At 38.7% G+C, this 16,052-nt stretch overlaps 1 protein-coding gene across 12 annotated transcripts in view; it reads right to left on the bottom strand.

Annotated features, from left to right (window-relative positions):
• Positions 1 to 16,052, bottom strand: part of FAT3 (FAT atypical cadherin 3) — a 399,575-nt gene that overhangs the window by 107,669 nt on the left and 275,854 nt on the right. For all 12 annotated transcript variants that reach the window (XM_038142935.1, XM_038142926.1, XM_038142945.1 and 9 more), the window contains one exon: positions 527 to 841. In XM_038142935.1, coding sequence (XP_037998863.1) covers positions 527 to 841 — 315 coding nt within the window. The remainder of the gene's footprint in view (positions 1 to 526; positions 842 to 16,052) is intronic.

The raw sequence follows: 16,052 nt of genomic DNA, 5'->3' as shown, positions 1-16,052 counted from the left end.
CTTTAACTGTATGGTTAGAGTTTTGAAAGAAGAATTTTGACTGAGCTTTCTTTTAACTGAAATTTCTTCCACAACACAGCGTACACAGTACTCCTCCTCTCTTAGATGCAGCCACCTATCTGGGACAGTAGATACCCTCTGTAAAGGCAAACAATTGTGTCCACACCAAAAGTAAGTACCCTTTTGTAGCTGTATCTGCCCGGGCCAACATGATACAACTTTGAGAGCAGACAAGTACTTGATCTTCATTTCTGCATATTCAAGGGAATGGCTTATGCTAACAATTTGCAGGCTGACTTAACAATCCGAGAATACTTCATGACCTGCAATAGCATGAATGATCTCTCACACTCAACTTTCTGGCAGTAGTTGTATATGAATACTAAATTTCTTAATTTAGGTCTTACATACAGAGCATAAACACAGTTACATATTCCTCTTTATACAGAAGAGCCTATTTCTTAAAAAAATGGAAAACAGAAGTCAGTCAAATCATGGGTCTGTATGTCAATGAAAGAGTGCTTACCGTTAAGATGTCATAACTCCCTGCTGTGAACTGTTTTCTGGAAGAAACCATCCCTGTTTTGGGATCAATGAAAAACTTCCCATCATCGTTCCCATCCACAATGCTGTACGAGATTTCTGCATTAGGGCCTTCGTCTTTGTCAAAAGCAAAAGCTCTGTAGATGGGCTCCCCTCTTTTCTTACGGTCCCTCTCTGGCAGCTTGATCTGATAGACCTTCTCTGGAAACTGGGGTTTGTTGTCATTCTCATCCAGGACCTGCACTACCACCCAAACGGAGGATTGCTTGGGAGATGTGCCCCCATCTGAGACTGTTACCTGAAAAACAGCAGTGCAAGTTATTCCCAACAGCTACAGCGGGACTTCAAAAATTGGAGAAAAACACACAACACAAGGAAATGCCTTGCCTTCCCCAAAGCTAATCTGCATCTTCTGTGTACACAATATGGAATTACCATAAACATGATCAGTGCTTAACTCAATTTGTCCTCAATAGCAAATCCAGGAATCCAGAAGATTTTTTACTTCTGAGATGAACGTGGCATAAGGAACATGCAGACTAGGAAGCTATTTCTCAAAACATTAAATCCTTCTCTCTCAAATTTTGCAAGTTTATTTCAGAAGAGATAACTGGAATTAACCCATTAATCAGGGATTCCTGCATTTTTTGTATACATATTTTAAAGTTTCTTCTGTCACGGAAAGAATTTGAAAGATGCATTTCTTCTTAAACCCTAAAAGAACCTCTGTCATTTTTTTCCCATTAATTATTTGGAAATTCTTAAACAACAAAAGGATTTCTGTCAGCTCTTTTCATTCATTACCCAAGATGTGACAGCTCATTAATTCCAAACCTGCTTTATAAGATTATAAGGAGCACAGAGAGGCAGGTAACAAAAAATTTCTGCTGCATTGTGCAGAGAGTGCACTGTGCTGCCAGAAACATGTAAGAAATAAAATCTTTGAGATGAAAGTTAATTAGTAATTTAGCTGCAACTTAAACAGAATTACTAATAATTTTCAATCTGAAACACTATGAAAATGAAATGATGCAAGATCAACAAGCCCTCAAGAGATTTAGTATTATGCCTTCAAAATGAAATCAATATGTTTCAAACTTCTCCCTCAATATTTCGATTGCATTTTTAATGAGAAAGAAATAAGGCAGAAAGTTATTTTTGTTTGCACGAAAGAAGTTCAAATTTCATTTTCAGCTACATATGGTAACATGCCAAATCCCACAGTAGCAATTTCTGATGATAGTGAGCCAAGATATTACATACCCTTCTCTGCTCACACTGATCACTGCACATTGATTGGTTTGCTGGTAACTTCTTGATGTTTTATTTTTCCTTAAAAGTTCTTGTGTTCCCTTGCAAATCCTATAGTCTTGATGTCCAGTTACTAGGCAAAGCAAAATTTTCTAGGAATACCCCTTGGCATTTTCCCATCCTTGTGTAAAGTTTAAACTTAGAGTAACCCCAGTTTAACACTGAGATCAGCAGAAAAATTGTTTTTTCTATGAGAAAGGTAAAAGACATTATCCCTTTCCTGCATTTAACTATGTGTTTAAAAACTGATGCAGTGGAAGGGAGCAGACTGACAGCCTCAGGGACTGAAACAGCTCATTTACAGAGAAGTGAGGAGCATGGCAACATACAGTGGCAATGTAAATTCCCCAAAACAGCCCAGAACCCACTTGGAGAGTGGAACCACCCTCCCAACCACACATACTGGCCTCAGGCCTCTGTCTCCCAAGATTGGAGTAGAGTTTCCTAAGTCCTGAGTCACTTTGGCAATTAGCAGTTGTTGGGATCACTACTCCTGTGATGGGGACGGCTCTTTGCAGAGTGCTGGATGGGGATCAGACCCATCCTGCAACGTGACATCTGCCAGTCACCAGCAGAGGTGTGTGGGAGGAAGACCCAAATCATTATCAGTGTGCTGAGCTATCCAGCTCCCCCTACCAACACTTTCCAAAACAGCATTTCTAGTGCTGAAAGGCTGTACACACAGCTGTGAATCTGCCTTTCCATGTGGTGAGAGCCACGCCACCAGGCACCTCAGCCTCTCCACTTCACTGATGATCCTCTCTGTTTCTGTTCTACTCTGTTGCAACTGGCCAAGATCTAGGCAAGACCACATGTCAACAAAGGAAAACCTTTTTTGGGTTTCTCCACAGATAAAATAACCATTGATGACAAGAAGTACAGGCTGTATTGCACAGAAACACTAACTCAAACTCAGAAAATATCAAGAAAATGCTTTCTAAGGGAGTAAGGTTTTTGCATTAAAAATACTAGCAAGATTCTGGAAACTCTTGTTCTCTGAAAAAATATAACTTTTTTTAAGACATTTTCTTCAACCTGCTAGCAGTAATCAACCAAAAAAGGTGTGTGAGTGAGATAAAGGGTTTATAACCAACTATGTCAATAAAATCTGTGAAAACCACAGTGGTATAAACAGTCAAACAACTATGACGAAAAAACCCTACCTAAGTCATAAAACTGCTCAAAAAGTGAAGCATCCTTCTGTCTTAACAGTACATTCTCACAGTTTGTCACGTTACTGCTGAATCCTGACTAGTATGGTGTTGTGGCAGCAAATATTTGCATGCATTTGTTTGTTCTGTAAGCCCAAACTTGGGGGGAATCTATTCGGTAAAAGAAATGTTGCACTGAAACTATTTGCTGACAGCTAACAGGAAAGAGTAATGGCAGTAACACAAAATGACAGCTAATTAATAAAGAATAATGAAAAATGGCCTTAAATTAGTAAATTCTACTTGGGCTAAAACTTTATATCCCTGGAGAGGAAAATGTTATGCACCAGCTAAGCCTTTTTCTCTGGGTGACACTCAAACCTTTTCAAAATTACAGGATACACTTCCACTCAAAAAGCTCTGAGTGACAGACACAGGAGCTGAAGTACTCTCTTTGCAGGCATGTAAATTAATTAAGCCTCCCTCACACCAGTGATGTGATTATTTCCCCAACTGTAAATCTGCACCCTGGCTGATCCCTTTTCTGTGCTCCATCATCCCGACCCCAGCCTGGCTATTCAGGTTCCAGCCATAAACAACGTAAAAGAGCTGCAAAAATTTCCTCTGTCCCTACAGAAAAAAAACCACCATGACAACACATTAAAACAAACCAAGAAATTGCTGCCAGTTCAGAATTGTTCCCAGACAAAAACGGGGAGAAGCAGAGAGGTCATTCAGCTCATCACTCCGCAAATACCATTTCCATCAGGACACAGTATCACACCAGCACTTAGGGGCCCCTCTAACTAAGGCAATTTCAATTCAAACATTACCACAGTTCTTAGCTAAACCCTTGAACAGCTGGAAATTACAGTAAAAAGTAACCAGGGAGGGGAGGGAGGCTAGGATGTTCATAGGACAAAGCTAATTCACAGCTGGTATCTCTGGAAATGCAAAAGGCAGATGTGCAAGGCACAGGAGAGCTTGCAGGAGAGAAGCAGTAATTTAGGACCAGTGACGTTCTTTTGTTTAGAAACATGCAGGTAGCATGTAGGAAAAAGAACACAGAGACGAAAGGTAATGCAGATGAATGACATCTGTCATTCATCTGTCAGTCTGAGACAGACTGTCTCAATACATGCTTGTCAAGATGTGCCACTGAAAACACAACAAGAGGTGACTCTCATAGTAATCAGTATGGGAAAAGGGTAAGGACAAAACCACAGCTTTCCCAGCAGAGATGGGGAACAGCTGCTTAGTCAGCATGTGCTTTCCTAAACGGTGAACACCTTCTCCTGTCTGTGTGATGAGTACGGTATCCAGATCCAACTGCTGCAGACAAGCTGCTGCTTGACCATATGCAGCTGAGATGGACCAGGACAGTGCCTGTCCCCTCTGCTGCACTGGTTAGATATTGCTGCTCATGCTGTGTCAGGACAGCCTAAACAGAGGACACAACCTCCCAAAGCTGGGATTTAGCCATGAAAGCAACTGAATTTGGACTCCCTGACTAATCAGACAAAAGGCTGGTCCATTCAGTAAGGGTGGAATGTCTTAAAATGTATGTGATTACATATTTAGTAGGGCCTGAATGTAACAGACAACAAAAATAACACGAACTATTATATATTTTCATGGTGAAATCCTAAGCATCGCTGCTGTTCTCTCACAACCAGTTCCACTACAGTTTTCTCCACGAAATGAACATTTTCCTCTAGGAATCTATCTACCCATTGGCTTTAATGCTTATGACTTAACCAAAATATGTCTGTCAATACACATACAGATACTGGTTACCTGGTAATTTCTTTGCTAAAGTAACAACAGTCACACCTCCCTTACAATGTTTCCTTTAGCTGAATGGATCAGGACAAGGTCTCCTCAAAATCCCTCTACTTCTATCAGACGTGTATTTTCTGAGAAAAATGCATTAAAATATCTCCTTCTGCAGCATATGACAAATTCAGTGTAACAACAGAACTTTCTCTCCAAATAAAACAATTTCCACTTCTTCTGCAGGATCTACTTCAGCAGGTTTGGTCTATAGGCATTAACACTCCCTTCCCTGCAGGACTGAGAGATATTCATGTTTTTGTTCATGTCCACAGAACAACTACAAAGGGATTTCCATAGAAGTGGACCTTCTCAGTGAAAATGAAGACTGACACTGACTGTTAACACACCACAGCTGGAATGTTAGATGTGAGAAGTCCTTCTTTTTATGACTATGGAAAAGGCATGGAGGAGACATCTACTGTGGAAGTATTGCCTAATAACCCAGCCTAATCCAGCCTAGCAAACCTCAGCAATGGTCACAAGAGGAATTTTGCCTTGAGACAGTCACTCCTCCCGTGAGTCAGACTGTGACACTTAATTGGAGAAGGTGTAGTTCTTGAATCTTTCAGAATACAGATACAACTGTGAGGACCACCCTCCTGAATTAAGAGCACTATACTGAGTCTCATTTATAAAAGCTCATGACTTCCAAGGTAATTATTAACTCAGCTGGAGGGAGTAGCTAGCAGGGATGTTACTTCAACAAGTACAAGACAATTAGCAGGTGTTTAATGTGAGTCATCAAGCCTTGAGAAGAACAAGTATCTTCTTCCATATCATCCTTTGGCAGGAAAAAGTACTTAGCCTACCCAATATTTAAGTTATGAGGAGCTGTCACATCACTGTCATTAGCATTGCAAAAAAGCTGAAGATGCCATATTTGCTTGTTTATTTTTTAGTGTGATAACTGCTTAATGCAAAATAAAGTGAGCTGAGATGCTTGTGCCTCATCAAAGGAGCGTGCACAAGGAGGTTTTCAGGTAAAAGCCTGTCCCTTCCCCCAAAAAGAAATGCTAATTTTGCTTCAGAAAACCTTAGAAAAGAGAATCTGGTTGAGCTACTGAAGGCAGAAAAATGATCAAAGGGAGCGGGAGAGTTAAGGCATACCCCTGCTGTTAGTGACTAATGGGTTTGTTTCTTCTGCCAACGTGTAAACGAGCTGCAATACCTATTGTAAGTCTCTGGAATTCAGCCCGAGTAGAAGTGAAAGATTATAAAGGAGAGCTCATCGAGGGATGAATACAACTTTAAAGTCAAACGCACTGAATTACTATCTCTGCCGACTTCAGAGAGACACTAAACTCGTGGCTAAATTCTTACAAGGAAATATTTTTCTGAAATGCATGCTGTTCCTGAACTACATGTCAGATTATTGCTACAAAGTGAAGACAGTGTAGCTCAAAGACCTACAAAATACGAGAGAAAAATAAATGTACTTTTTTTCTTTTCTTCAAAATGAGTACTGAGTTAGTTGTAGCAAACTAGATACCTCATCTTTCTAATCCTTTATCTAGCAACTGTGGGAAAGAAATGGGTAAGTGCTTATTTCTCTTATTCTAATAGGATGTGGTGCTGTCCCAAAAGACAAATCATATTTCTTGTCCAAAACAGTTCCAATCATATCAATATGATCCATCTTTCCTTATTTCCTTTACAATGTGCTCATCGGGGAAATCTTTGTTTGTAAAAAAATATTAATACATTCACTCTGGCCAGGTATGAGAAATAAATAATTTAGAGTACATTTTAAATAGAGATTATTACTGACATAAACACTCTAGGTGTTTGATTAGGAATGTCAATGGCTTCCAGCCACATTCAAGCTAGAAAATGATGCATAATGGTCTGTTAAACCATTTGAGAATTAACGATGACATCAGGTAATTTCAGTTCTGTATTGCCAAAAGACAGGAAGAAAGGAAGGAAGGCAGGCTTTTTCATTTGGAGTTAAATGCTCCCTGTAGTATTTGCAAACCTAAATATTAGAAGAGTGTACTGAAGAAAGCCTCAGAGGCTTCAAATCTTCACTTCTGTCAGACTCAGATCAGTAGATGGTAACCAAAGGACCTGGCAGAATGCAGTATCAGAACGGGTGATTTAAAAGTCCAAAACCACTACTACTACATCTATTACATTTATCCTGTGTCACATTTTATTCTACAAGCTTTTTGGAATCAGAAACAGTAAACAAGTCTCTGTAAAGAAACTAAAGACTTCTATTTCAGATTTAGTAGCAATAAAATGAAGAATCTGCATAGCTCTTGACAGTGACCCTCTAAAAGAAAAATAGCAGTTTTCCACAAGCATTACTCTTAAAGTTTATTAGAGCTTGGAGATCCTGATGACCTTTGTGCATCAGGCTTTATTTACAATGCTCTTCAATCAATACATGCTAAGTGCAGAACCGAGCATTACTCCACTAGACTCCCAGAAAACAGAGCAGCCTGTCATGTGTTAAGGGAAACTCCTTCAAGCAGCCCCGGAAAACACCTTCCCTATCCTTTCCCTGAGTAAAAAGAAAACTATAATCCTTAGGAATGCTGAGCTCATGATTTGTATTTGATGAAATGTAGATTAAACTTTGTCCAGAAGTGACTCTAAGGCAGTCACTTTCTAGAAGTCCAGAAGTGCCTTTTATTTCCACCGGTGGAAATAAATACAGAAAAGCTTTACCTCTACTGCCTAACTGTACTACAGTCACCTAAGATTCAGCAGAAATCCTCTGGTAAGGAAAAGCATTGCTCAACCAGGACTTTTTCTGACCTTCTAGGTGATAACAGCAGCTTGAAACTGCATGTATCATATCCCATACCCCATGAGCAGTTTGCAAAGTTTGAAACAAGAAGATTGGAAAATTTGTGATGATCACAGTAAGAACATCAACCTCAGTCTCTAAATAACAATTGTAAAGGTCTTTTGAGTACATTGTGAGCTTCCTCTCTTTGCTCATGAGGCTAGTAATGAGTCTTGCTAAATATATAATGAAGAAAGACTTGAAAAGCAGAAGAATACACTCCAAACTGTTCCCTATTAATGCCTGTTGAAGGACATTTACCCATCTTCAGACTGGGACCTTACAAACAAGATAAAGTATGATATGCAATTGCTTAAAAACTATTTTTTCAGGCATATGAAACCTCTTGAGGAACAACCCATCACTAAACAGAAGTATAACTATCATCATAGCCCTTAAATGAGGAAGAAGATGAAAGTTGCCTATTGATCTTCACAGTAAACTTTGAAGAAGGTGTTTAGTTCCTGCTGAAAGTGAAGATTACAATCTGAGAGTTTTGTGAACAGAAAATGAATAGTCAAATGTGAGAATATTTCACTTCAAGCAGATTTAAATAACATAAAGCTTGCAGATCAAGATATGCATGCAGTTTAATGTTAGTAGTACTCTCTATGTCAATTTTAATCTCATTCATACCTCAATATCTACTTCAGCCATTTGTGGATTTTGCTTTTCTTGTAAAAAGAAACACCTGTGATTAAATATTGATAAGTTCCCCTCTATCAGATCTACCTCTACAGATAATGCCCTTCCCTAAAAATCAAATCTTAACACTCAGGAAATACAGTAGCTCAGTTTTTGTGCTTCAAAAGAGGTGTGCATCAACTTGTGAGCTCACCACACTGCTGTTTTCTCAAAGATTCAATTACTCTTCATTTTCTATCCACAAAAGTTACTTGATTCTCATCTTTACTATAAGAAGGAACCAAACATCTTCTTCAGTTTCCCCAAAATGATGAAGATTGTTACACGTCTCCAAACTTCCATTTTTTCATACTAGACCAGTCAATATGTGAAATCATGTAAGAAAAACATTCTGGCTATTAATAAAGACAGAATATGTTATCCATGCTTCCAAGATATTTTCCTACTATTAATAATTTATGTTATGTTTTAACTATCAACAGACATGCCCTGCTCAAAAAATACGTGCTGACTTATTGCCAAAATTTAATCAAGCTATAGTACTAGTCACCATGGAGTTAACTAATCAACAGTATTTACTTTACCTCCTTGTTTGGGTGTGCAGCCATGTCAGTTTGTAGCAGGGGTCCCCAGATACCAAAAGTGACAGGGAATTAACTCCCAGCTCCTTTAGCAGAAACTCTTGGATTCAGAGCAGGTGTGGGGCAAGAGCCCTCCATCTGTCTGGCACTAGTCAGCAGCACTGCTTCATGCTAATGTGGTACAAGCTGCTGAAGGTCCTCTAGGAAAAGGCATAGTGTGAAAGAGCTTGCTCTGTACACCCTTAAAAATACTGTGGCAGAAGCTTCTGTTACAACAAAGCAATAACTTCAACTAAAACTTTCAGTCTTCAAAGGGAATAATCATCTCGTGTCCTAAACTACAGTTTAAAAACCTATTTCTAAACTATTTTTGTCACACTGACATCTACTGCACTACGATGTTGGATGAAACATCCTCAGGTGAGGCTCTGTGATGGTCAGTTTCAAAACAATATTGCCGTTCCTGAGGAGGTAAAATGTTTATTTGGCCAGCAATGAGATGAAAGATATACACTGTAGTTCCTTAGATTTATTTACTTTATAGGAACACTTTATAGGATCACTCCAAATTCTATGCTTCTACATAAAGCAGAACCAGGGTTTTTCAAAAGAAAGGCAACAGTTTCTTTTTTTTTTTTTTTTTGCCTCAGCAGAACTTGGTTGTGCTAACAGGGGATGACACTGCTTTGTCTCTGGCCGAAAATGACATTAAGACACATCCAGCCCCATCTCCAGCTCCTCCTCCAGATGTTCCTCCTGTCATCCACTTGCAGCCACCTCCACCCAACAATAAACTGTTTGTGCATCTGTGCCATCAATAGGGCTACAGAAATAATCAGGGTTTAAAAGGAACTGCCAAAAGAAAACAAATCCCCCCAAAAGGTAGATAGGAGTGAGTACTGGCAATGAGAGAGCAAAAGGAGGAGAGGCATGCCAGCTCCCCAAGTCAGGCTGGGGCAAGTTTACCAAGGTCTTCAGTCACTGAAGAACATGCATTGTACAACTACAATTTTGGTGACTAATTATACAATTTTTACTACAGATAGAGTTCACCCCCAAACCCTCTCTCCCAAAAAATCTCTATCTTTGACCTCATCACTTACCAACAAGCCTTTGATCAATACCAAAGCAGGCAAAACCAGAACCATTAATATTAATGCAAAAGCCTTCATGTCCCATCAGTAATGCTGAAAACATCCAATTTTCATCTCACACTGTTTTTCCACAATATGCAAGAAATGAGTGCTCTCCATCCACACACAGAGGTAAAAAGTTTCAAAGAGAGTTTTACAGCTGACAGACTGATGAGTAGCCTCTGACATTTAAATGCAATTTAGTTTTTTCACAGTAAAAAATGTAGCTTCCACAGTTTTATGTTCAAAATAAAGCTTACCCATTAGAAAATTGATAAATAAAAAATTGATTTTGTAGCTGGGTAGAAAATATATAAATCAGACTTTTAAGCGATACAGGCTTTTCCCAATTTTTGAATATCCTTTAGAGATATTTTAAATTGCAAAAAGCAAAAATGTATGGTTTAGGCCTCAGAAATTTATCTGCATTTACTGAATAGTCACCCAGGAAGATTGCAGTGACTGTTTTCATTAATAAAAAAGGAAAAAAAAAGAGAATATATGATTTTTTTGGTGATATTCAAGTCATTTGACAATCATTTCTTTGGTTATCAAGGAGGTGCAAAGTAAAATTTTAATCAAATTAGAGGACTATATCATAGCAATTATTCATGCATGTTGAATAAAGTAATTTTTGGAGTCAGATGAAGATTCCATCCTAAAATATCTTGCAAAATAGTATAAAAATTCTCAGAAAATCAGTATGAAAAGGAATTAAAATAGGGTGAAGGAGATAAGCATGAATGAGGAGCCTTGTTGTTGGGGTTCTTCCCAAGGCAGATTTTTTAATCACAGTATCATCCTGTTTTTGTCAGACCAGGTTAAAGTAATTCACATCAATAGTTGCTTTGATTTTAGTAATAAAAAGTTCTACTTGACTTCTTGGTGCCTACTTCACAACTTTCTGTTACAAATCAATTTTGGACAGATAAAAGGCATTAATTGGGCCATATTTAATCACACTTTCATCTAACAGGCAACACAGACAAGCCTTATTATCTCAACCTCTACTTGTCTTTGATTTTATATGTCCTGTTAATATCTACTAGCTAATTTATATTGGCATGGGGTCAATTTTACAAGCTGGTTGAGAATCAATCAGCACGGGAAAAAAAAAGAAGATTCCAATTTTGAAGTAAAACTCACATTCTTGGACTGATCACCTTTTTTACTTTTTCCACATTGATTTCCCAGCTGGGAAAATTCAACCTGGAAAATGGGCTGGGATGTTGTGTCCACTACAGAGATATGAAACTAAAGTTCAGGTAACTGTTCTGGTGATAAAGAATGAGAGCTATCATCCCCTTCCCTGATGGGTGCAGCAGGACTCTGTGTTTCACCAGACACAGTACAAACCTTGCTCTTTCTCACTAGACAAGACTGACACAAGCTAAGCATACCTTTAGAGAAAGGTTCCCTGTAACCCTCTTTTTCACTATGTCAGTTTAGCTCTTTTCTCAGCTCTGTTGAATCTCTAAAAATCACTACAAACACATGACAATAGTCTCAGCCTCCCCAACCATGCTGTGGACAGTGTGGTACACAGATACTGCACAAGTGGAGACAAGCAGAGCTAGTGTAAAGACAAAAATTACCCTAATGTTGTCTGGGCAGCAAAATAATTACAGATACTTTCCTGGTAGGGAAGCACTGGCCAGATGCGAAACCCTCAGACTCAGAAATCAATGGGAATTTTCCCATTGACTTTGGTGAGAATAGGGTGGTATGCAGAACTCAACAACTTAATTTCAGTTCTTTTAATTCTCATTGAGCTTTTGCCCAGCCCTGGTCTTCAGTTGCACGAGTACCCAAAAGCTGTGAGCCTTCAGCTACAGGGTAGGGAAGGTGTGCACTACTGCAGCATCACCATTGTGTGCCTGAGAAATGACTGGGAACAATCTTACTTAGCGCCCAGGCAAATGTGGGAATTTCTGTTTGCTTTAAGGAAACAGCAATTTCACATGCAATTATTTTCTTCAGCACGATTTTTTTTTCCTGTTCAATCTGTTACACACATAGCCAGTGATCCTGTGAACAGCGATGCATACGAAAAATTTTCAGAATGTGTCAAGACCATACTGCCAACATAAATAACTAGGTGTGTGTATGGGAACAAAGTCATTTTGGGGTAATGATACAACAGGAAAAGCTGTCCCCAACTTTTAATATCCCAAATGTGTTGAAAAGAAAGAATCCATTCTCAAAACCTTAATTTCCCAGAGTAACACTTGGAACACATTAAAATGTTCAGGTTATTAATATTAATTAATCAATTAATACTATTATAATTAATTAATTGCATAGTGCCTGGAGTCCTGGAAAGGGATCTTTATGTGTCGGAATAATAATAAGATGGTATTCCACTCCTGCAGTGCAGAAGGAATTTTAAAATATCGCAACTTCTAAAATATTCTTAGCACTTCAATTCTTCTGCAGAATTAGTCTTTAACATGCATTTGGGTTTTGTAGCCACAGGATGGCAATCACTGCTGTGTAAAGGGTCAATAAAATGTAAAATGTGAGTAGAGCTTAGGAAGCATACTTTTTATCTGCGAAAAGGAAATATTTAATCAAGAATGATTAATATAAATTTACTGCTTTCTACTGATGACATCCATTGATTCAAGAATGTAATACAGAAATCTTAACATGCATAGCCCTTAAGGTTCATTTTCTTACTGCATAAGCACCACAGCCCTCAATAGATAGCTATCTTGCCTGACTTCAGTAAGCTGTGACACTCTGAAAATACAGAGCAGCAATTCCAGCCTAGGATACCAGCAAAATGCACCTCAGTTTCACTTCCATGGTTTACAGAGTCAAAGTCACTCTTTACTGGATTTTTACAGGCTCATAATTTACTGTTTATTCTCCCATTAGGACAGTGTATGGGGTAGGTGTTGACACATAGCATACCAACAGGAGGACAATTGGACCAAACGGATGGCCAAGGTGACCTGTAATTGGACTGCAAATGTCAGAGAGTGCGGTTGAAAAGACAGGTATATCAACCCACACATACTTTTCCCAGTTGTGGAATGAAAGTTAAGAGCAGGGACAATCAGCTACTAGTAGTTACAATTTATAGAACAAGGTTTGAAGTCAGTGGGAAGCAGCACCCAATTAACGGCAGCAGAAGCGTCTAAAGCGACTGGTGAAACGACTGGATTTAGAGTGATGAGCAGGAATGTCAGATGGAGAGACAACCAAGTAATGCTATTAACCTTTGTGAGATTGCCTCCCTGATAATGTGGTCTGGGGGACAATAAAACACTGCATGAGACAATATGCCCAATTTGGGAGTGCAGGACTGATATATGGGAGAAGGTGGTGAATTTCCCTCGATTCATTTTATGGGCCTCCAATTAGCCCTCACTAGGTGAAGGAAGCAAAAGGAGGAATCAGAAAGAAGGAACCTCTAATGAGTTGCTCTGTTGGCTTTTAGCAAAAAGATTGAAAAAGTAAAGTTTCAGGAGCTGCTTTGCTTTTGAGACTGTCTCATGAAGTGTTAAAGGGACAGGGCACTCTGTTGGAAATAGCTGTGAGAAATCTCCTGATTTATGTGAGGTCTTGAACAGCACAAGTACATCCTGTCAGGACCAGTGCAGGAGGTGTGATCCCTTGGCACAGGCAAATCAGATATGCCAGCCCCAGGCACAAATCCCCATGGCCAATGCTGGGTCACTACCGCAGATGTTTGCTCATGATACGGAGCCCTGGTTGACACTACCTAGAGATGCTGCCATTGCTCCCTCTGAGAAATCCCATATAAAATAGAAACAAACTTGTTCTCCAAAAGCGCATCCAGTTTTAGAAATGGAGTATTAGGAGCAGATCTAATCGACAGATTACTCATATGACAAAACATGTAAAACTGATTTACAGGCTTAGTGAGGCAGTTTGTCAATCAAGAGAAGTTCAAGTGCAGTTCCTGTTTTGGTACATAAATGTGGTGAATGTGCTCGCAATAACCTCTAGAAAATAGAGCACAAATGTGTAATTTATTCAGCTACTGCCTTTTAGGCATTCAAGGGCTAGTGGAGCTTATTGCACCCCAGAGAAACCAGGGATGTGTCTCGAGTTAGGAAGTCATGAGGTAGCTCTCAGCATAGCTTAGAGGAGAGGGAAGGGGACACCAAATTAACTCTGCAAGAACTGAGCGGGCTGAAAAACAGCCCACAGCCCTGAGCTGGGTAATGTGCTTTGTCAGGAAGCTGGATAAATGACTGCCTCATGCTGAGCACTGTGCTGCAGCAGCAAGGATTTCTTTTGGGACCTGAGCAGCTTGCTGGAAGTTGGGCATCCCATCACCACTGTGATCCATCATCAGGCACCCTCCCAGGGCTGCAGAAATAACACATCTTCTGTACACTTCCGACTTCTTTTTATTAAAAAAGCCACAGCTTTCAATTGATACTTTCACACTGAGAGTCGGATATTATGAGGATTGAATGCCTGAAGAGAAGGCATTCAAAGAAAGTATTATTTTACTTTTTAAATGTCATTCCCCAGCTGAGGTGCTGCAGAGAAGACTGCACTCAGGCAGTATTTAGTGTGTTGCAACAAAAATAGTGAAAGATTCTTAACTGTACACACACTTGGTAAATGCCAGTGGGAAAGACAGAACAGGCTTTAGTATTCAATTCAATCCCACAAACATATGTCCAAAGCTACACAGAGAGAGTTTGTGCAAGTCCATTTGAACAACAGGGTTTTGGTGAGGGGGATAAGGAGTAAATGCAAATTAATCTCACGTGTCAGTTAATATTTTGATTCCTTCTGCTACAAATTATGGTCTATTGAGACCATGCTAACAGACATCCCTCACTGCCTTCTGTCCCTCTCAGTCATCAGATATCATGCCATTTTGGCATACTTTGGTGTACCAGAAAATAAAGCTCTGCTTAGCTAAAATGTGTGGTCTAAAATTTATGATTTTGTGGAAATTTTCTAAGTGTTTTTTAAACTGTGGTCAAGTGTTAGGGTTTTAAAAAAGTGTGGTAATGTAAAAACCATGTTTTTATATTCTCCCCATTTTTTTTTCAATTAAGCCTTTAACATCTGAGAGTTAAGAACACTTGTTTTAGCTTATACAACACCTTAATAACTATCTGGAAGGACAGTGGAAGACAACAAAATACAATGGGAAAACAAGATATATTTGAGGTTGTGGAAGAAAATATTAACTTATTTACTGGGTATTAACTTATTTACTGGGTATCTGGATTAAAGATATCATGCTGGATCTCAGGAAAGTCAAAGCCATGAACTGACAGACTGCTATTAGCAATATTTGTATTTTTTACTTTCCCAGGGAATGTGAGAAAAAATCACTCATTATTTTGATTCTGACATTTTTGCTCTCAAGTGCTCATGTTAATCCTTGCTTTTGAATATTTAGAACATTCCTTGCCAAAGAAAGTATTATTTTTTGCCAAACCATAAAATGCACTTTAGGACTGCTATGATAACATTCTCAATGTCTCTGTATCATGAGAGATTAGCAAACAGCAATATTACATTTGAGAATGATGAGATGAATCTGTTTCTTGACAACTGAAATTTGTTAGACTGTGAAAAGAAAATTACTGGTTTTGAGGGCCAATTTCTTTGCACTTGATGCTTCAGGGCCGTTGTACTTTTCTGTTTAAACCATACCTTCATAAAAAACAAAATAACTGTTTGGTCTCTGATTATGATCAAGCTGAATTCAGATAAGAAAAACATTAGGATTCTTATGTTCTGTGATAATATATTTAGGGAGGAAAAAAGTGTCAATTATGCTTAGTAAACTGATTCTCAACCCGATTAGAGGTTTTATTATCTCTAGGTATCTTGTAAATACCTTAATTTGTGTCATGTTACAAATTATGCTGAGAACTCCCATCTTATTTCAGCACATTTCACACAATGATGCACTTTTGCCATAACAAATAACTTTAAAAATGAAAAAAGAAAACCCCAAACGGCACAATTTTTTCAAACCACCATGATTTTCCTATCCTGTTCAGTATATCCTTCTTGATCAATATGAATGTTTAAGGATTATATGGTGGAG

This window comes from Motacilla alba, chromosome 1 (genome assembly GCF_015832195.1).
Source record: "Motacilla alba alba isolate MOTALB_02 chromosome 1, Motacilla_alba_V1.0_pri, whole genome shotgun sequence".
Taxonomy (NCBI): domain Eukaryota; kingdom Metazoa; phylum Chordata; class Aves; order Passeriformes; family Motacillidae; genus Motacilla; species Motacilla alba.
Note: the sequence above shows the minus strand (reverse complement) of the source record. Positions and strands in the feature narration are given on the sequence as shown.